The sequence below is a fragment of the Blennius ocellaris genome (assembly GCF_963422515.1).
Source record: "Blennius ocellaris genome assembly, contig: SCAFFOLD_160, whole genome shotgun sequence".
NCBI classification, from domain to species: Eukaryota; Metazoa; Chordata; class Actinopteri; order Blenniiformes; family Blenniidae; genus Blennius; species Blennius ocellaris.
This window is the reverse complement of record NW_027662233.1, coordinates 7,474-30,660: the sequence shown is the minus strand read 5'-3', so window position 1 is coordinate 30,660 and position 23,187 is coordinate 7,474. Positions and strand designations below refer to the sequence as shown.

Below are 23,187 nucleotides of genomic sequence, written 5' to 3'. Positions count from 1 at the left end.
GTTTCCAGACAAACAGACTACAGACAGACAGACTACAGAGACAGACTGACTACAGACGGTCTACAGACAGACGGTCTACAGACAGACTACAGACAGACTGACTACAGACAGAAAGATGGACTACAGACAGACAGACTACAGACAGACAGACTACAGACGGTCTACAGACAGACGGTCTCCAGGCAGACAGACTACAGACAGACGGTCTCCAGGCAGACAGACTACAGACAGACAGACTACAGACGGTCTCCAGACAGACAGACTACAGACAGACAGACTACAGACGGTCTACAGACAGACGGTCTCCAGACAGACGGTTTCCAGACAAACAGACTACAGATAGATGGTCTCCAGACAGACAGACAGACTACAGACGGTCTACAGACAGACGGTCTCCAGACAGACGGTCTCCAGACAGACTACAGACAGACAGACTACAGACAGACAGACTACAGACGGTCTCCAGACAGACAGACTACAGACAGACAGACTACAGACGGTCTACAGACAGACGGTCTCCAGACAGACGGTTTCCAGACAGACAGACTACAGATAGATGCTCTCAAGACAGACAGACTACAGACAGACTGATTACAGACAGACAGACTACAGACTGTCTACAGACTGACGGTCTCCAGACAGACAGACTACAGACAGACAGACAGACAGACTACAGACGGTCTACAGACAGACGGTCTTCAGACAGAGACTGTCTACAGACTGACAGTCTACAGACTGACAGACAGACGGTCTCCAGACAGACAGACTGACTGCAGACAGACAGACTACAGACTGACAGACAGACTACAGACAGACAGACTACAGAGACAGACAGACTACAGACGGTCTACAGACAGACGGTCTACAGACAGACTACAGACAGACTACAGACAGACTGACTACAGACAGACAGACTACAGACAGACTACAGACGGTCTACAGACAGATGGTCTCCAGACAGACAGACTACAGACAGACGGTCTCCAGGCAGACAGACTACAGACAGACAGACGGTCTACAGACAGACGGTCTACAGACAGACGGTCTCCAGACAAACAGACTACAGATAGATGGTCTCCAGACAGACAGACTACAGACAGACAGACAGACTACAGACGGTCTACAGACAGACGGTCTCCAGACAGACAGACTACAGACAGACAGACTACAGACGGTCTCCAGACAGACAGACTACAGATAGACGCTCTCCAGAAAGACTACAGACTGTCTACAGACTGACGGTCTCCAGACAGACAGACTACAGACAGACAGACTACAGACGGTCTACAGACAGATGGTCTTCAGACAGACAGACTACAGACTGTCTATAGATTGACAGTCTACAGACTGACAGACAGACTACAGACAGACGGTCTCCAGACAGACAGACTGACTACAGACAGACAGACTACAGACGGTCTACAGACAGACAGTCTCCAGACAGACTACAGACAGACAGACAAATGGACTACAGACAGACAGACTACAGACAGACAGACTACAGACGGTCTCCAGACAGACGGCCTCCAGACAGACGGTCTCCAGATAAACAGACTACAGATAGATGGTCTCCAGACAGACGGTCTCCAGACAGACGGTCTCCAGACAGACTGATTACAGACAGACAGACTATAGACGGTCTCCAGACAGACGGTCTACAGACAGACAGACTACAAACGGTCTACAGACAGACAGACTACAGACGGTCTCCAGACAGACAGACAGACTACAGACGGTCTACAGACCTGGGCGATGCGGTGCTGCTGCAGGTTGATGACCCTAGAGACCGCCATCTGCATGCTACCAAAGACCGCCACCACCTCCAGGATCTTGTCGTCGAACGACGGAGCGGTGAAGGTCTGAAACGTGACATCACAGGTCAGCTGACGGCCGGCAGCCAATCACAGGAGAGCAGCGTCACGCTCACGTCGTCCTCCTTGGTTCCCCCCCAGAAGTTGGTTCCTCCTGCGTAACTGGGGATGTTGAGCACGGCGATGCCCTGCAGGCGGGGGAGGGGGATGGGCCGCCCGTCACACTGCAAGACACGGGGGGGGGGCACTGTAATACTGTAATACACAGGGGGGGGCACTGTAATACTGTAATACACAGGGGGGGAACTCTAATACTGTAATACACAGGGGGGGGCACTCTGTAATACTGTAATACATAGTTAGACCTGCAGGCGGGGGAGGGGGATGGGCCACCCGTCACACTGCAAGACACGGGGGGGGGGGCACTCTGTAATACTGTAATACACAGGGGGGGGGGAACTCTGTAATACTGTAATACACAGGGGGGGGGGGGGGAAACTCTGTAATACTGTAATACACAGGGGGGGTCACACTGTAACACAGAGGTTGGACCTGGGGTGGGGGGGTGGGTACCTCCAGCAGGACTCTCTGCTCCAGGTTCTTGTAGGTTCTGTGCAGCAGCTCCTTGGTTCCTAAGACTCCGTACCACATCATGTTCTTGGTCCGACTCCTGAGGACACATGGGACACAGTGACGGTCCAGAACCAGGAACACACAGTCCAGAACCAGGAACACACGGTCCAGAACCAGGACTCAGGCCCCTCCAGATCCAGTTTGGTTCACGTGTTAATAAAGTTTCACGTGTTAATAAAGTTTCTCGTGTTAATAAAGTTTCATGGTATTAATAAAGTTTCACGTGTTAATAAAGTTTCATGGTGTTAATAAAGTTTCTCGTGTTAATAAAGTTTCATGGTATTAAAAAAGTTTCACGTGTTAATAAAGTTTCACGTGTTAATAAAGTTTCACGGTGTTAATAAAGTTTCATGGTATTAATAAAGTTTCACGTGTTAATAAAGTTTCATGGTGTTAATAAAGTTTCTCGTGTTAATAAAGTTTCATGGTGTTAATAAAGTTTCTCGTGTTAATAAAGTTTCATGGTATTAAAAAAGTTTCACGTGTTAATAAAGTTTCACGTGTTAATAAAGTTTCACGTGTTAATAAAGTTTCACGGTGTTAATAAAGTTTCTCGTGTTAATAAAGTTTCATGTTTTAATAAAGTTTCACGTGTTAAGAAAGTTTCATGTTGTTAATAAAGTTTCTGTAATAAAGTTAGTGTGTAGTGAGTGTGTAGTGAGTGTGTAGTGAGTGTGTAGTTAATGTGTAGTGAGTGTGTAGTGAGTGTGTAGCTAGTGTGTAGTGAGTGTGTAGTGAGTGTGTAGTGAGTGTGTAGTGAGTGTGTAGTGAGTGTGTAGTGAGTGAGACTAGAGTGTTTTTTAGTTTCAAGTGAACTTTTTTTTTTCTCCTATCAAAACAAAGAGTTTATGAACGTCGATCCGACTTTTTTTTTTTTTTTGAAGCAGAAGAGCATCGAGTCTGACGTTGAGTTTGAGAGTGATTCTGATGATAATATTGAAGACCTCAGCTTATTTTTGTTAGAGGGGAGACAGCTGTCCCCCAGACCAGGACAGGTGTCCCCCAGACCAGGACAGGTGTCCTCCAGACCAGGACAGCTGTCCCCCAGACCAGGACAGCTGTCCCCCCCCCTGTCCCCATCATTCCAGCTCCATCACAACAGCCTAAGGCTAAAATGTAAACATTGCCTGCAGGAACACAAGAAAAGTAAAGACACTCCATGGAAATGCCATGTGTGACGTGTCCCTCTGTGTTGTGTTGGACACAATCTGTTTTTTTGAGTGGACAAATCATTTGTCTTCTCCTGACATTATATGTGTGACCTTTTGCAAATAGTTTTATAAAAACGCCTGAGGCAGTGCTTCTATTTCACTGTAAATATCTGTATAGAACTGTTTGTTCCATCCTGTTTTGATACATTTTAGTTAATTATAGTTTAGACTTACTTTACAAGTAAACAAAATGATTCGTTAACCATGTCTGTGAATTTTATAGTCAATAAATTTATGTTTTTACCACCCGAATTTGTAATTTTATGGTGTTTTTAGATCCACTGTTTTAATACAGTATGTCAAAGTGATGAAAATACTTCAGAAATGCATTTATGAGGTTGTCCTGAACAAAATGACACCAATAAAGGCAAGGTTTAAGAATTTTATATCTGAGATATAAAGGAAAAATCAATTGTAGTGAAAAACGGCACAAAATGCTTCAGGCCCCAGAGGGTTAATAAAGTGTTACGTGTTAATAAAGCTTCATGGTGTTAATAAAGTTTCACGTGTTAATAAAGTGTTACGTGTTAATAAAGTTTCATGTTGTTAATAAAGTTTCACGTGTTAATAAAGTGTTACGTGTTAATAAAGTTTCATGTTGTTAATAAAGTATCACGTGTTAATAAAGTTTCACGTGTTAATAAAGTTTCATGGTGTTAATAAAGTTTCACGTGTTAATAAAGTGTCAAGTGTTAATAAAGTTTCATGGTGTTAATAAAGTTTCATGGTGTTTATAAAGTTTCATGTTGTTAATAAAGTTTCTCGTGTTAATAAAGTGTTATGTGTTAATAAAGTTTCATGGTGTTAATAAAGTTTAACGTGTTAATAAAGTGTTACGTGTTAATAAAATTTCATGTTGTTAATAAAGTGTCACATGTTAATAAAGTTTCATGGTGTTAATAAAGTGTCACGTGTTAATAAAGTTTCACGCGTTAATAAAGTTTCATGGTCTTAATAAAGTTTCACGTGTTAATGTGTTAATAAAGTTTCACGTGTTAATAAAGTGTCACATGCTAATAAAGTTTCACGTGTCAATAAAGTGTCACGTGTTAATAAAGTTTCACGTGTTAATAAAGTTTCATGGTGTTAATAAAGTTTCTCGTGTTAATAGTGTTACATGTTAATAAAGTTTCATGGTGTTAATAAAGTGTCACGTGTTGACGTGTTGATAAAGTGTCACGTGTTGACGTGTTAATAAAGTTTCATGGTGTTAATAAAGTTTCTCGTGTTGACGTGTTAATAAAGTTTCATGGTGTTAATAAAGTGTTACGTGTTGACGTGTTGATAAAGTGTCACGTGTTGACGTGTTAATAAAGTTTCATGGTGTTAATAAAGTTTCTCGTGTTGACGTGTTAATAAAGTTTCATGGTGTTAATAAAGTGTTACGTGTTGATAAAGTGTCACGTGTTGACGTGTTAATAAAGTTTCTCGTGTTGACGTGTTAATAAAGTTTCATGGTGTTAATAAAGTGTCACGTGTTGACGTGTTGATAAAGTTTCATGGTGTTAATAAAGTGTCACGTGTTGACGTGTTAATAAAGTTTCATTGTGTTAATAAAGTTTCATGGTGTTAATAAAGTGTCACGTGTTGACGTGTTAATAAAGTTTCATGGTGTTAATAAAGTGTCACGTGTTGACGTGTTAATAAAGTTTCATGGTGTTAAAGTGTCACGTGTTGACGTGTTAATAGTTTCATGGTGTTAATAAAGTTTCTCGTGTTGACGTGTTAATAAAGTTTCATGGTGTTAATAAAGTGTCACGTGTTGACGTGTTAATAAAGTTTCATGGTGATAATAAAGTGTCACGTGTTGACGTTTTAATAAAGTTTCATGGTGTTAATAAAGTGTCACGTGTTGACGTGTTAATAAAGTTTCATGGTGATAATAAAGTGTCACGTGTTGACGTGTTAATAAAGTTTCATGGTGATAATAAAGTGTCACGTGTTGACGTGTTAATAAAGTTTAATGGTGATAATAAAGTGTCACGTGTTGACGTGTTAATAAAGTTTAATGGTGATAATAAAGTGTCACGTGTTGACGTGTTGATAAAGTTTCACGGTGATAATAAAGTTTCTCGTGTTGACGTGTTAATAAAGTTTCATGGTGTTAATAAAGTGTCACGTGTTGACGTGTTAATAAAGTTTCATGGTGATAATAGTGTCACGTGTTGACGTGTTAATAAAGTTTAATGGTGATAATAAAGTGTCACGTGTTGACGTGTTAATAAAGTTTAATGGTGATAATAAAGTGTCACGTGTTGACGTGTTGATAAAGTTTCACGGTGATAATAAAGTTTCTCGTGTTGACGTGTTAATAAAGTTTCATGGTGTTAATAAAGTGTCACGTGTTGACGTGTTAATAAAGTTTCATGGTGATAATAGTGTCACGTGTTGACGTGTTGATAAAGTTTCATGGTGATAATAAAGTGTCACGTGTTGACGTGTTGATAAAGTTTCACGGTGATAATAAAGTGTCACGTGTTGATAAAGTTTCACGGTGATAATAAAGTGTCACGTGTTGACGTGTTGATAAAGTTTCATGGTGTTAATAAAGTTTCTTGTGTTGACGTGTTAATAAAGTTTCATGGTGTTAAGAAAGTGTCACGTGTTGACGTGTTGATAAAGTTTCATGGTGTTAATAAAGTGTCACGTGTTGACGTGTTGATAAAGTTTCATGGTGATAATAAAGTGTCACGTGTTGATAAAGTTTCATGGTGTTAATAAAGTGTCACGTGTTGACGTGTTGATAAAGTTTCATGGTGTTAATAAAGTGTCACGTGTTGACGTGTTGATAAAGTTTCATGGTGTTAATAAAGTTTCTCGTGTTGACGTGTTAATAAAGTTTCATGGTGTTAATAAAGTGTCACGTGTTGACGTGTTGATAAAGTTTCATGGTGTTAATAAAGTGTCACGTGTTGACGTGTTGATAAAGTTTCATGGTGTTAATAAAGTGTCACGTGTTGACGTGTTGATAAAGATTCATGGTGATAATAAAGTGTCACGTGTTGACGTGTTGATAAAGTTTCAGGGACCTGCACTTCTCCGGGTGCTCGTCCCTCTTGTTGTTGAAGTCCAGGGAGATCTTAGCGTCCAGTCCGATCCCAAAGTAGTTGTTCATGACACACTTCTCTGTGTAGCACCCCCTGACACCCACACACACACACACACACACACACACACACACACACACACACACACACTCGTTACCATGGAGACAGGAGGACATCAGCTCCAGTGCTTCAGTCACTCACATGTTGTCCAGGTCGAAGACCAGAGGATCAGAATTTACCAGCAGACGACTGATGACTGAACTGCTGGACACAGACCCTGAGAGACAGACGGAGACAGAGAGACAGGTAGAGAGAGAGAGAGAGAGAGAGAGAGAGAGAGAGAGAGAGAGAGAGAGCGAGAGAGAGAGAGAGAGAGAGAGAGGTAGAGACAGACAGAGAGACAGACAGGTAGAGAGAGGTAGAGATGTAATAAAAACCAAAAGGCATCACATTGTTCTCATAATGCCCTACACTATAGATGTATACATGTATAGAGACAGACAGTAGGACAGGCATGGAGACAGATGAGAGACAGACAGGAGGACAGACAGGCAGTCTCACCGGGATAAAGGATCTTGGTGTTGAGCACTGGCAGGTTTTCTCTCTGAGACATTGAAGACTCTAATGAGAGACTTCCTGTCCTCACCAGCTTCTCACTGGATGTCTTACCCTCTGAGGACAGACAGACAGGTAGTTAACATGTAGAGAGACAGTGAGAGGACGACAGCCAGAAGCGCTGGGTGACCTCTGACCTCCAGCAGCGCAGCACCGTCTGGACTGCAGAGACACTTTATCGTCCTCGTCTCCCGGGACACAGACGTCTTCCTCAGACTGGAGGGACAGGACCTGCTGAGTTTGAGCGTTCTGCTCGTCCACCGCTGTAAGGCGGGTGGAGCGAGGCAGAGAGACAGTTAGAGAGAGAGACGGGAGTCCCGGTCCCTCAGGAACCTGTCTCACCACCCTCAGGGACCTGTCTCACCTCTCTCCGGTCCCTCAGGGACCTGTCTCACCTCTCTCATGGACCTGTCTCACCTCTCTCCGGTCCCTCAGGAACCTGTCTCACGTCCCGCTGGTCTTTCAGGGACCTGTCTCACCTCTCCCCAGTCCCTCTGGGACCTGTCCCACCTCTCTCCAGTCCCTTGGGGACCTGTCTCACCTCTCTCTGGTCTTTCAGGGACCTGTCTCACCTCTCTCCGGTCTTTCAGGGACCTGTCTCACCTCTCTCCAGTCCCTCTGGGACCTGTCCCACCTCTCTCCAGTCCCTTGGGGACCTGTCTCACCTCTCTCCGGTCTTTCAGGGACCTGTCACCTCTCTCCAGTCCCTCTGGGACCTGTCTCACCTCTCTCCAGTCCCTTGGGGACCTGTCTCACCTCTCTCCGGTCTTTCAGGGACCTGTCTCACCTCTCTCCGGTCTTTCAGGGACCTGTCTCCCCTCTCTCTGGTCTTTCAGGGACCTGTCTCACCTCTCTCCAGTCCCTCTGGGACCTGTCTCACCTCTCTCCAGTCCCTTGGGGACCTGTCTCACCTCTCTCCGGTCTTTCAGGGACCTGTCTCACCTCTCTCCGGTCCCTCGGGGACCTGTCTCACCTCCCTCAGGGACCTGTCTCACCTCTCTCTGGTCCCTCGGGGACCTGTCTCACCTCCCTCATGGACCTGTCTCACCTCTCTCCAGTCCCTCAGGGACCTGTCTCACCTCCCTCATGGACCTGGCTCACCTCTCTCCAGTCCCTCAGGGACCTGTCTCACCTCTCTCCGGTCCCTGGGGGGCCTGTCTCACCTCTCTCCGGTCCCTCAGGGACCTGTCTCACCTCCCTCAGGGACCTGTCTCACCTCTCTCTGGTCCCTCGGGTACCTGTCTCACCTCCCTCATGGACCTGGCTCACCTCTCTCCAGTCCCTCAGGGACCTGTCTCACCTCTATCCAGTCCCTCAGGGACCTGTCTCACCTCTCTCCGGTCCCTGGGGGACCTGGCTCACCTCTCTCCAGTCCCTCAGGGACCTGTCCCACCTCTATCCAGTCCCTCAGGGACCTGTCTCACCTCTCTCCGGTCCCTGGGGGACCTGTCTCACCTCTCTCCGGTCTTTCAGGGACCTGTCTCACCTCTCTCCAGTCCCTCTGGGACCTGTCTCACCTCTCTCCAGTCCCTTGGGGACCTGTCTCACCTCTCTCCGTTCTTTCAGGGACCTGTCTCACCTCTCTCCGGTCTTTCAGGGACCTGTCTCACCTCTCTCTGGTCTTTCAGGGACCTGTCTCACCTCTCTCCAGTCCCTCTGGGACCTGTCTCACCTCTCTCCGGTCCCTCGGGGACCTGTCTCACCTCCCTCGGGGACCTGTCTCACCTCTCTCTGGTCCCTCTGGGACCTGTCTCACCTCCCTCATGGACCTGTCTCACCTCTCTCCAGTCCCTCAGGGACCTGTCTCACCTCCCTCATGGACCTGGCTCACCTCTCTCCAGTCCCTCAGGGACCTGTCTCACCTCTCTCCGGTCCCTGGGGGCCTGTCTCACCTCTCTCCGGTCCCTCAGGGACCTGTCTCACCTCTCTCCGGTCCCTGGGGGGCCTGTCTCACCTCTCTCCGGTCCCTCAGGGACCTGTCTAACCTCCCTCAGGGACCTGTCTCACCTCTCTCTGGTCCCTCGGGGACCTGTCTCACCTCCCTCATGGACCTGTCTCACCTCCCTCATGGACCTGGCTCACCTCTCTCCAGTCCCTCAGGGACCTGTCTCACCTCTCTCCGGTTCCTGGGGGACCTGTCTCACCTCCCTGGGGGACCTGTCTCACCTCTCTCCGTGTCCTCGATGATCTGCCTGATGGCTTTCTTCAGGCTGTTCGCTCTCAGCATCAGCTGCTCCCGCGGTCTGAAGATGGCCGCCGCCGGGGGGGTGGAGGAGGATGGGTGGAGTCGTGGGGAGCAGGACAGGGAGGTAGGGAGGGCTTGAGGAGGACAAGCAGGCGTGATGACCCCCTCCACCTCCTCCACCTCCTCCATGATTGTGGGTGGAGGAGAAGGTGCGGGTGGGGAAGTAGGTGGGGGAGCGGGTGGGGAAGTAGGTGGGGGAGCGGGTGGGGGAGCAGGTGGAGAAGCGGGTGGGGGAGCGGATGGGGAAGTAGGTGGGGAAGTAGGTGGAGGAGCAGGTGGGTGGAGGACGGAGGAGGCCTGAGACTCTTCATTCAGAGTTTTCAGCAGAGAGTCAAGCTTCTCCTTTAAGACCCCGCACTAAGAGGAAGAGGAACATGACTCAGCACAAACAGCTCATGACTCAGCACAAACCACTCATGACTCAGCACAAACAGCTCATGACTCGCACAAACCACTTATGACTCAGCACAAACAGCTCATGACTCAGCACAAACCACTCATGACTCAGCACAAACAGCTCATGACTCAGCACAAATAACTCATGACTCATCAAACATAACTCATGACTCATCAAACACAGCACATGACTCAGCACAAATAACTCATGACTCATCAAACACAACTCATGACTCAGCACAAACCACTCATGACTCAGCACAAACAGCAGACCTTCCTGGCCATGGTTTCAGACTCGTCCCACTTCTCGGTGTTCTTCTCGTAAGCTTTTCCAACTCGAGCCACGAAGTCTTTCACCGTCTCACACAGAACTCTGCTGGGCACAAACCGGGTCAGGACCCCACATGATGGACCGGTCCGGTTGGGTCCTGACTGGTACCGGTCAGGACCCAGCGGGACTCCAGAGACCGGCTCGTACCTGGCAGAGGAGATGACGACCGAGTGCTGGTCTGAGGTCAGGATCTGGGTCAGGTGAGCCGCCACGGAGTCCTCGTAGGTCAGAATCTGCTGGACCTGGACCAGAAGAGAGACAGTTCACTCTGGTGTCCCCCGTCCCTCCAGAGTCCAGGAGACACCCGGTCCAGGGGACACCTGGTCCAGGGACAAACTTTACCTCGGAGTCTTCTCTGCAGTCCTCAGTGACGGAGTTCTGCTGGGGGAACTTGGTCTCATAAACCATGATGCTCCACCTGAGGACCAGAAGGACCTGTCTCACTCTGTCACCTGTCTCACCCCGTCCCCCGTCTCACCCCGTCCCCGTCTCCCCAGCTACCCGTCTCACCCCGTCCCCCCAGCTACCTGTCTAGCATCTTGGTGCTCGCTCTCTCCAGCTACCTGTCTAGCATCTTGGTGCTCGCTCTCTCCAGCTTCTCCAGGATCTGAGGAAGCTGCGTGTCGTCGTCACAGGTGGAACCCCAACCTAGAACCCGGGCCAGATCGTTCCCCGTCCCCAGAGGGAGAACCCCCAGCTGACACTGTGGAGAGGAGGAGGAGGAGGTGAGGAGGTGAGGAGGAGCAGGAGGTGAGGAGGAGGTGAGGAGGACAGACCTGCTTGTGCAGCCCCAGCCCGTCCGTCTCAGACAGAACCCAGCCCACACTGCCGTCTCCTCCACACACCAGAACCCTGAAGCTGTGGAACCTCTGGAACAGACGCAACCTGTGGAGGGGGACACACTGGTGGAGCAACTGGTGGAGCAACACAGTCACTGGTGGAGCAACTGGTGGAGCAACACAGCAACTGGTGGAGCAACACAGTCACTGGTGGAGCAACTGGTGGAGCAACACAGCAACTGGTGGAGCAACACAGTTACTGGTGGAGCAACACAGACACTGATGGAGTAACAGATGGAGCAACACAGCATTGGGTGGAGCAGACCTACCCCAGGTGCGGCCCCCCCCTCATCAGGTCAAACACCTGGGCCGGGTTCAGCAGCTGCTTGAAGCGTCTCAGGAACTTCAGGCCCTGATTGTCTCCACTCTTAGAGTTGACGAACACCAGCAGGGGGGACAGGAGGGACGGGGGACAGGATGCCTTCCAGAAGCCTGGACACATTCACCACTTCATCATCATCACTTCATCATCACAGCAGGGGGGACAGGAGGGACGGGGGACAGGACGCCTTCCAGAAGCCTGGACACATTCACCACTTCATCATCATCACTTCATCATCACAGCAGGGGGGACAGGGGGGATGGGAGACAGGACGCCTTCCAGAAGCCTGGACACATTCACCACTTCATCATCATCACTTCATCACCACTCCATTCACCACTTCATCACCACTCCATTCACCACTTCATCATCACCACTCCATTCACCACTTCATCATCATCACTTCATCACCACTCCATTCACCACTTCATCATCAGTTCATCATTATCACTTCATCACCACTTCATCATCACTTCATCACCACTTCATCACTTTATCATCATCACTTCATCACCACTCCATCACCACTCCATTCACCACATCATCATCATCATCACTTCATCACCACTCCATTCACCACTTCATCATCATCACTTCATCACCACTCCATTCACCACTTCATCATCAGTTCATCATCATCACTTCATTACCTCTTCATTCACCACTTCATCACCTCTTCATCACCACTTCATCACCTCTTCATCACCTCTTCATTCACCACTTCATCACCTCTTCATTCACCACTTCATCACAACTTCATCATCACTTCATCACAACTTCATCACCTCTTCATTCACAATTTCATCACCTCTTAATTCACCACTTCATCACAACTTCATCACCTCTTCATCATCACTTCATCACCTCTTCATTCACCACTTCATCACCTCTTCATTCACCTCTTCATCATCACTTAATTCACCACTTCATCACCTCTTCATTCACCACCTCTTCATCACCACTTCATCACCTCTTCATCACCACTTCATCACCTCTTCATCACCACTTCATCATCACTTCATCACCACTTCATCACCACTTCATCACCTCTTCATCACCTCTTCATCACCACTTCATCACCTCTTCATTCACCTCTTCATCACCTCTTCATCATCACTTCATCACCTCTTCATCACCACTTCATCACCACTCCATTCACCACTTCACCACCACTGAACAGTGTCCTGTGAGGACAGTGAAGACACCAGAGGACCAAGCAGCGTCTCACCGTCAGAGTCGATGCTGTTCAGGGCGGTGGGCGGGATGATGGACACTTTGCACTGTCCCAGAGGACACCTGGGGGACAGCTGCTCCCTACAGGACGAGTGCACCTGCAGACCAGAGGGACACCCAGTCAGAGGGACACCCACTCAGACCAGAGGGACACCCAGTCAGAGGGGACACCCAGTCAGGCTAGAGGGACACCCAGTCAGACCAGAGGGACATCCAGTCAGAGGGGACACCCAGTCAGACCAGAGGGACACCCAGAGGGACACCCAGTCAGACTAGAGGGACACCCAGTCAGACCAGAGGGACACCCAGTCAGAAGGGACACCCAGTCAGACCAGAGGGACACCCAGAGGGACACCCAGTCAGACCAGAGGGACACCTAGTCAGAGGGGACACCCAGTCAGACCAGAGGGACACCCAGTCAGACTAGAGGGACACCCAGTCAGACCAGAGGGATGCCCAGAGGGACACCCACTCAGACGCCCGTCTCACCATGGCTTTGCACCAGAGACACCTCCAGTCCTGGAGACGTAGGACGCTGCCACATGTCCTCTCACACACCAGACACTTGGCCGACACCGGCAGGTTCCCCTCCAGCCACTGGTGAGGCATGGACACCTGGGGACAGGGCGGAGGTCAGGGGACAGGGTGGCGGTCAAAGGACAGGGTGGAGGTGAAGGGACAGGGCGGAGGATAGGGGACAAGGTGGCGGTCAAGGGACAGGGTGGAGGTCAGGGGACAGGGTGGAGGTGAAGGGTCAAGGGACAGGGTGGAGGTCAGGGGACAGGGTGGAGGTCAAGGGATAGGGTGGAGGTCAAGGGTCAGGGTGGAGGTTAGGGGACAGGGTGGCGGTCAAGGGATAGGGTGGAGGTCAAGGGACAGGGCGGAGGTTAGGGGACAGGGTGGCGGTCAAGGGATAGGGTGGAGGTCAAGGGACAGGGCGGAGGTTAGGGGACAGGGTGGCGGTCAAGGGATAGGGTGGAGGTCAAGGGTCAGGGTGGAGGTGAAGGGACAGTGTGGAGGTGAAGGGTCAGGGTGGAGGTGAAGGGACAGTGTGGAAGTCAAAGGTCAGGGTGGAGGTGCAGGGACAGGGTGGAGGTGAAGGGACAGGGTGGAGGTGAAGGGTCAGGGTGGAGGTGAAGGGTCAGGGTGGAGGTGAAGGGACATTGTGGAGGTGAAGGGACAGGGTGGAGGTGAAGGGTCAGGGTGGAGGTTAAGGGACAGGGTGGAAGTCAAAGGTCAGGGTGGAGGTGAAAGGACAGGGTGGAGGTGAAGGGACATTGTGGAGGTGAAGGGTCAGGGTGGAGGTGAAGGGTCAGGGTGGAGGTGAAGGGACAGGGAGGAGGTGAAAGGACATTGTGGAGGTGAAGGGTCAGGGTGGAGGTGAAGGGACAAGGTGGAGGTGAAGGGTCAGGGTGGAGGTGAAGGGTCAGGGTGGAGGTGAAGGGACATTGTGGAGGTGAAGGGTCAGGGTGGAGGTGAACGGTCAGGGTGGAGGTGAAGGGACATTGTGGAGGTGAAAGGTCAGGGTGGAGGTGAAGGGTCAGGGTGGAGGTGAAGGGACATTGTGGAGGTGAAGGGATAGGGTGGAGGTGAAGGGACATTGTGGAGGTGAAGGGACATTGTGGAGGTGAAGGGTCAGGGTGGAGGTGAAGGGACAGGGTGAAGGGACATTGTGGAGGTGAAGGGTCAGGGTGGAGGTGAAGGGACAGGGTGGAGGTGAAGGGTCAGGGTGGAGGTCAGGAGGGACGGTGTCCTCACCCCGTCCTCGTCCTCCATGATGTCCTTCCCAATAGAAGACAAAGTCGTCCACTTACAGTTGTTAGGAGCTCGAACTGCACAACGTTTGTGAGCCTTGAACTTACACACTGAACGCACACACACACACACACACACACACACACAATGTTTAATTGTCTCTGTAGCTTTCATGTTGTGTAGCAGTGTATAGAGTAGTGTAGGGCAGTGTAGTGTAGTGTAGTGTAGTGTAGGGCAGTGTAGTGTAGGGCAGTGTAGTGTAGTGTAGGGCAGTGTAGTGCAGCGTAGGACAGTGTAGTGTAGTGTAGGGCAGTGTAGTGTAGGGCAGTGTAGTGCAGCGTAGGGCAGTGTAGTGTAGTGTAGGGCAGTGTAGTGCAGCGTAGGGCAGTGTAGTGTAGTGTAGGGCAGTGTAGTGCAGCGTAGGGCAGTGTAGTGTAGTGTAGGGCAGTGTAGTGCAGCGTAGGGCAGTATAGTGTAGTGTAGGGCAGTGTAGAGTACCTTCACAGGACAGACCATGACTCGTCACGCCCCCTAGAGCTTCCCTACACACGTTGCAGTACGTCGGTCTGGCGTGAGAAGAAGAGAACCAGTTGTGGGTCCCGCTGAAGAGGGGGGGCTGCACACACACACACACACACACACACACACACACACACACACACACACACACACACACACACACACACACACACACACACACACACACACACACACACACACACTGATGAGAGCCTGAGTAGGGCAGGGTACGTACTTGGTAGGGCGGGTCCTGGGTAGAGTAGGTACTGGGTAGGGTAGGGTAGGTCCAGGTAGAGCAGGGTAGGTACTGGGTAGGGTTGGTGCCAGGTAGGGTAGGTACTGGGTAGTCCAGGTACTGGGTAGGGTAGGTCCTAGGTAGGGTAGGTACTGGGTAGTGCAGGTACTGGGTAGGGTAGGCCATAGGTAGTGCAGGTACTGAGTAGGGTAGGTCCTAGGTAGAGTAGGTACTGGGTAGTGCAGGTACTGGGTAGGGTAGGGTAGGTCCTGGTAGGCCAGGGTAGGTACTGGGTAGGGTCGGTATTGGGTAGGGTAGGGTAGGTCCTAGTAGGCCAGGGTAGGTACTGGGTAGGGTAGGGTAGGTCCTGGTGGTAGGGTAGGGTAGGTCCTGGTGGTAGGGTTGGGTAGGTCCTGGTAGGCCAGGGTGGGTACTGGGTAGGGTAGGTCCTGGTAGGGTAGGGTACAGTGGTGGTGGGTGTGGTACCTCGTAGGGCCGGTTCTGGACTTGCCGTAGCGCCGCCATCCAGTCCTCCATGTCCTTCCTGGAGTCTGAGCTGAGGACGAGGCGCCTGCAGGGGGTGATGACCTGTAACACGGTAACCAGCTTAACTAGCTCTACCAGGGGGTGATGACCTGTAACACGGCAACCAGCTTAACTAGCTCTACCAGGGGGTGATGACCTGTAACACGGTAACCAGCTTAACTAGCTCTACCAGGGGGTGATGACCTGTAACACGGTGACCAGCTTAACTAGCTCTACCAGGGGGTGATGACCTGTAACACGGTAACCAGCTTAACTAGCTCTACCAGGGGGTGATGACCTGTAACACGGTAACCAGCTTAACTAGCTCTACCAGGGGGTGATGACCTGTAACACGGTGACCAGCTTAACTAGCTCTACCAGGGGGTGATGACCTGTAACACGGTAACCAGCTTAACTAGCTCTACCAGGGGGATGTTGGGATCTCACAGGACCACAGAAAGTTGGTTAATTTTTGGTTAGAGACAATATTCATTAGTCATGAGACGCAGTCATGACATGAACTCTGACCCAGGAATGTGATTGACCATCACACCCAGTGGGGGGGGGGGGGCTTCTGCAGGACCTTCCTCCCCCCCTTTCTGCTCACAAGACTCTCACCCATGCAATCAGCTGATTGGTTGAAGCTCTCAGGCTTCGACACCTCTGAAGTCACACGTTCAACAAAAGGCTTCAGCCAGCCTCCTTCTCTCTGGCAAGACTGGACCCTGAGTAGGTGGGTTGCTGGAGAGCTGCTCCCAGCAGCTCAACTCACCCAGCGTTAGCATACAGCTAACACTCACCCAGCGTTAGCATACAGCTAACACCAGAGGCCTGCAACCAGGGCCTTCACTCCTCAACTCCTCTGCTGACCCGACCACAAGGGTCAGACCTTCCCCTGGTCCAGAGACCAGCACCCAGAGTCTGATCTCCCATCAACCAAGGAAAACCAACCGGTTCCTCCAGGACGGACCAGGGAAACGACGCCTCACAGAACTTCTTTGTGTTTTCCTCAACCAGCAGGAAAACCATCACAGACCTGAGCGACCAGATCCTCAGTCTGGACAAAAGGAACAACCAGGAGCTGTAAAGAAGGACTCCTGAAACATCAACTCAATCTTCTTCTCCTCAGCCTGCAGAACCAGCAACCACAGTTAGCAGGAGGTGCTAACTACAGGAGAAGACACCAGCTTCCCTCCAGCAGGACGACAACTGAACTCCTTCAAGGAAGTGGGAACAACAACTGGGCTTTACCTGAGATTAGTTAAACCTGATGCTATGATAGAACTGTTTAACTTTTATGAAGATGTGTTGGTTCTGTTACAGTGATTGAGTTCTATAGATGATATTAGGAGCAGTTATCAACCTGTAAACCAACGTTAGCTCTGCCACATACACAGGGTCTGCATGCTAATCTTTGCTTTACTAACTAGTTAACTCACAATCCTACACATATCACATCAAAGACAACATCACACAGTAACTGAACACCATCTGACGACTCCTGACGTTTTACAAAACAAGTCTCATTCACATCAAGTCATTCTAGAAATGGTCCTTTAGCAGAGACACACAGGAAGCAGACGCTAAAGACTAGCTTCCATGTTCCATTGCTATCAGCACATGGTGGAGACCCAGGACAGACTTCCTGTTCTCTGATAACAAACATTGGAATGTAGTTTCTGGTGATCCGCCATCTTGGTTTGTAGTTCATCACACGTCTCACACACACACTCCCTCTACCTCTACCTCTACCTCTCTCTCTCTCTCTCTCTCCACACACACACACACACACACACACACACACACACACACACACACACACACACACACACACACACACACACACACACACACACACACCAAGCTGTATATAGGTAGTTAGAATGTGTTTTATTTGTTTTCATTGTTAATAAATATATTTTTGGAATCATACTTGCTGTTTTATTAATGAGCACAAAGGAGAATGAAATGTCGACCTCTTCTGTGTCAAGAACTCCAAAATCCTTCAACCTTGACTGTTAATTCTGGTAATTGTAATTAATTTAACTATTAATTAAAATTCCTGATTAACTGTTTAGTATATCTTATGAGACTGATAGAACTGAACTGGTTATCATTTCCTGTTAAGACAGGTGGAGCTCCGAGGTTCTGATACACATCAGATTACATTTCAACATTATTAATAACTATCTTTGATCATTATTAATCATTATCGATAGCCAACCAAAACATAAATAGTGATCCTTATGAGGTAACAAATCCCTACACCAGCTTAACTAGCTTTACTAGTGCTCTGTTGGTGGACACCTATCACCACCGACCTACAGATGTAGCCCTACAGACTACAGATGTAGACCTACAGATGTAGCCCTACAGACTACAGATGTAGACCTACAGATGTAGACCTACAGACTACAGATGTAGACCTACAAATGTAGACCTACAGATGTAGACTTACAGACTACAGATGTAGACCTACAGATGTAGACCTACAGATGTAGACTTACAGAGACTCACAGTGAAACTGTTGTTGACGTTCTTGGGACTCGATTCAGCAACGCTGGCGTCTGTCAGGTCCACCTCGTCGAAGATGATCGACTGCTCACACACACACACACACACACACACACACACACACACACACACACACACACACACACACACACACACACACACACACACACACACACACACACACACACACACACACACACACACACACACACACACACACACACACACAATGATGATGGAAACAGTTGTTATTCATATTGAAGTGATACAAGTGATATTAGTCCTGGTGGTTGTGGTTGTGGTTCCGGTGGTAGTTAACTGGCACAGGGACACACCTGGACCACCACCAGACCTGGTCCTCACCTTGGCGGTCTTGGCGTAGTACAGCGTTCGTCCTCTCAGCTTGAAGTATCGTCTCTTCCAGCGCTGGAACGAGTTGGTCTGTTTCTGCAGGGTGCCCTCCTTCAACACCGTCTGACAGACAGGTACAGACGGACACAGTCAGACAGGTACAATTGGACAGGCACAGTTGGACAGGAACAGTCAGACAGGTACAGTTGGACAGGTACAGTCGGACAGGTACAGGCAGACAGACAGGTACAGGCAGACACAGTCAAACAGGCACAGTTGGACAGGTACAGGCAGACAAGTACAGGCAGACAGACAGACAGGTACAGGCAGGCAGACAGGTACAGTCAGACAGGTACAGGCACAGACAGACAGGTACAGTTGGACAGGAACAGTCAGACAGGTACAGTCGGACAGGTAGAGTCAGACAGACAGGTACAGGCAGACACAGTCGGACAGGTACAGGCAGACAGACAGGTACAGGCAGACAAGTACAGGCAGACAGACAGGTACAGGCAGGCAGTCAGACAGGTACAGACAGACAGGAACAGTCAGACAAGTACAGTCAGACAGGCAGGTACAGACAGACAGGTACAGTCAGACAGGTACAGGCAGACAGACAGGTACAGACAGGCAGGTACAGACAGACAGGTACAGGCAGACAGGTACAGGCAGACAGGTACAGGCAGACAGACAGACAGACAGACAGGCAGGTACAGACAGACAGGTACAGGCAGACAGGTACAGGCAGACAGACAGGTACAGACAAGGACAGACGTGGTTGGTGTTTTTATCAAGTCTGCAGCCTGAAATAGAATTGCGGTTTCCCACAAACGTCTTGTGACGCAAACGCCTCTGGTGCGTTCAGGGACCCTCGGAGAAAGTGGGAAACAACTGAGCCTTTAGTTTGATGTTTTTTATATTTTTAAAAAGTTTACATTTTGATTTTGGCTTCTTTGATTCACTGGAGGATTAAACTGAGGTTCTACCACCCCGGTCCCGCTGCGCTGCGGTTCTGCTGGACGTTTGTACCGCCACTGGTTCTCTCCCGCGGCCTGTCGTCTGCTGTCACGCCGGGCAGAGGCGACTCACGAACGGGCGGTTGTCGTGAGAAACGCCGGGGACTCCACGCGGGCCTCCGGGAGCCCGTTAGCCGAGTACCGTTAGCCTCCGGGAGCCCGTTAGCCGAGTACCGTTAGCTTCCGGGAGCCCGTTAGCCGAGTACCGTTAGCTTCCGGGAGCCCGTTAGCCGAGTACCGCTACCGGGCCTCCGTTAGCCGAGTACCGGCACCGGGCCTCCGGGAGCCCGTTAGCCGAGTACCGGGCCTCCGTTAGCCGAGTACCGGTACCGGGCTTCCGGCAGCGCGTTAGCCGGTACCGGTACCATAAAGTGATTCCCGGAGCGGCTTTTATCAGAATTTATAGCCACAATGTCAAAAAGTACTGAACTGTATCACGGAGGTACAATAACAATAACAATAACAATAACAATAACAATGATAATAATATAGTATAACGATAATATAATGATAACATGAAAATATAATGATAATATAACGATAATAACGGTAAATCTGAACTGCCGTTCAGTTTGTGGTGAAACAAAAACAGTGAAAATGAATGAAAAGTGAAAGATTGGAGCTTTTATTGTCCAACAGGAAACGAAGCTTTTCCTCCTGGACGTTTCTTTATTGTGGCTGCAGATCCTGTTAGTTTCGGACCCGGACCCGGACCGGACCCCGACCCGGACCCCGACCCGGACCCCGACCCCGACCCGGACCCGGCCTACCTTACTGCGGATCTGTCCCGACGTGGACACTTTCCGGATGAGCTTCTGCGGGGTTCCGGGCTCCTGCTCCGGCTCGCTGTCCGACGACTCGTCCGGGACCCGGGAGGACTCTGGTCCCCCTGCCTCCGCCATCCTGCCACCAGACCCCCGGGAAGGACCGCGACCCCCGGCGGCCCGCAGCGACCCCCAGCGGCCCAGCGGAGCACTGCGTCCCGCAGCGACCCCCAGCGGCCAGGCGGGGCACTGCGGCCCGCAGCGGCCCCCAGCGACCCGCAGCGACCCCCAGCGGCCAGGCGGCGCACTGCGGCCCGCAGCGACCCGCAGCGACCCCCAGCGGCCAGGCGGGGCACTGCGGCTCACGATCATTAAAAGTTCATTAATTTCTTTATTACAAACAACTCAGTTATCAGTGAGCTCCAGGATACACCTCCACCCATATCAGTGAGTTCCGGTATACACCTCCACCTATATCAGTGAGCTCCGGGGTACACCTCCACCCATATCAGTGAGTTCCGGGATACACCTCCACCCATATCAGTGAGTTCCAGGATACACCACCCAGGGGATGATGGGGTGGAGGATAATGGGGCGGTGGATGATGATGGTGCGGGCGGAGGATTAGTGGAGGATAATGATGGTGCGGGTGGAGGATTAATGGAGGAGGAGGGTGGTGGAGGAGGGTGGTGGTGGAGGATGATGGTGGTGGAGGGTGGGGGTGGTGGAGGATGATGGTGGAGGAGGAGGATGGTGGTATAGGAGGGTGGTGGTGGAGGAGGGTGGTGGTGGAGGGTGGGGGTGGTGGTGGTGGATGATGGTGGTGGAGGGTGGTGGTGGAGGAGGCTGGTGGTGGAGGATGATGGTGGTGGAGGGTGATGGTGGAGGAGGGTGGCGGAGGGTGGTGGTGGTGGAGGATGATGGTGGAGGAGGGTGGGGATGCAGGATGTCCTCCTCCGGTTCTCACTCCGTCCTGGTTTCAAGTTTCTTTCTGAAACGTAAATAAAACTGTTGTTCATCCTGAGAACAAGGTCAACACACACACACACACACACACACACACACACACACACACACACACACACACACACACACACACACACACACACACACACACACACACACACACACACACACAATGTATTGAGAGTCTGCTGACAGTGTAGTGGTGGCGATGTAGTGGTGGTGTAGCAATGACGGTGTGGTGGTGGTGTAGCAATGACGGTGTAGTGGTGGTGTAGCAATGATGGTGTAGTGGTGGTGGTGTAGCAATGATGGTGTAGTGGTGGTGGTGTAGCAATGACGGTGTAGTGGTGGTGTAGTGGTGGTGGTGTAGCAATGATGGTGTAGTGGTGATGGTGTAGCAATGACGGTGTAGTGGTGGTGGTGTAGCAGTGACGGTATAGTGGTGGTGTAGCAATGATGGTGTAGTGGTGATGGTGTAGCAATGACGGTGTAGTGGTGGTGGTGTAGTGGTGGTTTAGCAATGATGGTGTAGTGGTGATGTTGTAGCAATGACGGTGTAGTGGTGGTGGTGTAGCAATGACGGTGTGGTGGTGGTGGTGTAGCATTCACGGTGTAGTGGTGGTGGTGTAGCAATGACGGTGTAGTGGTGGTGTAGCAATGATGGTGTAGTGGTGGTGGTGTAGCATTGACGGTGTGGTGGTGTAGCAATGACGGTGTAGTGGTGATGGTGTAGTGGTGATGGTATAGCAATGACGGTGTAGTGGTGGTGGTGTAGCAATGACGGTGTAGTGTTGGTGTAGCAATGACGGTGTGGTGGTGGTGGTGTAGCATTGACGGTGTAGTGGTGGTGGTGTAGCAATGACGGTGTAGTGGTGGTGTAGCAATGATGGTGTAGTGGTGATGGTGTAGCAATGACGGTGTAGTGGTGGTGGTGTAGCAATGACGGTGTAGTGGTGATATAGCAATGACGGTGTGGTGGTGGTGGTGTAGCAATGACGGTGTAGTGATGGTGTAGCAATGATGGTGTAGTGGTGGTGGTGTAGCAATGATGGTGTAGTGGTGGTGGTGTAGCAATGACGGTGTAGTGGTGGTGTAGTGGTGGTGGTGTAGCAATGATGGTGTAGTGGTGATGGTGTAGCAATGACGGTGTAGTGGTGGTGGTGTAGCAGTGATGGTATAGTGGTGGTGTAGCAATGATGGTGTAGTGGTGATGGTGTAGAAATGACGGTGTAGTGGTGGTGGTGTAGTGGTGGTGTAGCAATGATGGTGTAGTGGTGGTGGTGTAGCAATGACGGTGTAGTGGTGGTGTAGCAATGATGGTGTAGTGGTGGTGGTGTAGCATTGACGGTGTGGTGGTGTAGCAATGACGGTGTAGTGGTGATGGTGTAGTGGTGATGGTATAGCAATGACGGTGTAGTGGTGGTGGTGTAGCAATGACGGTGTAGTGTTGGTGTAGCAATGACGGTGTGGTGGTGGTGGTGTAGCATTGACGGTGTAGTGGTGGTGGTGTAGCAATGACGGTGTAGTGGTGGTGTAGCAATGATGGTGTAGTGGTGATGGTGTAGCAATGACGGTGTAGTGGTGGTGGTGTAGCAATGACGGTGTAGTGGTGATATAGCAATGACGGTGTGGTGGTGGTGGTGTAGCAATGACGGTGTAGTGATGGTGTAGCAATGATGGTGTAGTGGTGGTGGTGTAGCAATGACGGTGTAGTGGTGGTGGTGTAGCAATGACGGTGTGGTGGTGGTGGTGTAGCAATGACGGTGTAGTGGTGGTGTAGCAATGATGGTGTAGTGGTGGTGGTGTAGCAATGACGGTGTAGTGGTGGTGTAGCAATGAAGGTGTTGTGGTGGTGGTGT

General features: G+C 50.4%; 1 protein-coding gene across 3 annotated transcripts in view; it reads right to left on the bottom strand.

Moving 5' to 3' along the window:
• The window catches only part of dgkd (diacylglycerol kinase delta), a 28,307-nt gene extending 7,757 nt beyond the window's left edge, over positions 1–20,550 (bottom strand). For 2 of the 3 annotated variants that reach the window (XR_013937175.1, XM_080521450.1), the window contains exons 1-22: positions 20,369–20,550; positions 18,595–18,705; positions 18,235–18,315; positions 15,679–15,780; positions 14,937–15,054; positions 14,442–14,548; positions 13,173–13,298; positions 12,679–12,781; positions 11,398–11,560; positions 11,066–11,174; positions 10,853–10,992; positions 10,632–10,707; positions 10,437–10,531; positions 10,232–10,331; positions 9,484–9,919; positions 7,455–7,580; positions 7,264–7,374; positions 6,904–6,979; positions 6,685–6,795; positions 2,385–2,481; positions 1,928–2,035; positions 1,746–1,859 (exon numbers count right to left, since the gene is read on the bottom strand). Coding sequence is in view for 2 of the 3 variants with exons in the window: in XM_080521450.1 (XP_080377576.1) it covers positions 1,746–1,859; positions 1,928–2,035; positions 2,385–2,481; positions 6,685–6,795; positions 6,904–6,979; positions 7,264–7,374; positions 7,455–7,580; positions 9,484–9,919; positions 10,232–10,331; positions 10,437–10,531; positions 10,632–10,707; positions 10,853–10,992; positions 11,066–11,174; positions 11,398–11,560; positions 12,679–12,781; positions 13,173–13,298; positions 14,442–14,548; positions 14,937–15,054; positions 15,679–15,780; positions 18,235–18,315; positions 18,595–18,705; positions 20,369–20,500 (2,742 nt within the window). In the remaining variant the exon portion in view is untranslated. Of the gene's footprint in view, positions 1–1,745; positions 1,860–1,927; positions 2,036–2,384; positions 2,482–6,684; positions 6,796–6,903; positions 6,980–7,263; positions 7,375–7,454; positions 7,581–9,483; positions 9,920–10,231; positions 10,332–10,436; positions 10,532–10,631; positions 10,708–10,852; positions 10,993–11,065; positions 11,175–11,397; positions 11,561–12,678; positions 12,782–13,172; positions 13,299–14,441; positions 14,549–14,936; positions 15,055–15,678; positions 15,781–18,224; positions 18,316–18,594; positions 18,706–20,368 lie in introns of those variants that run through there. The other variant, XM_080521451.1, reaches the window with a different exon arrangement.
• Between the last annotated feature and the right edge of the window lie 2,637 nt (positions 20,551–23,187).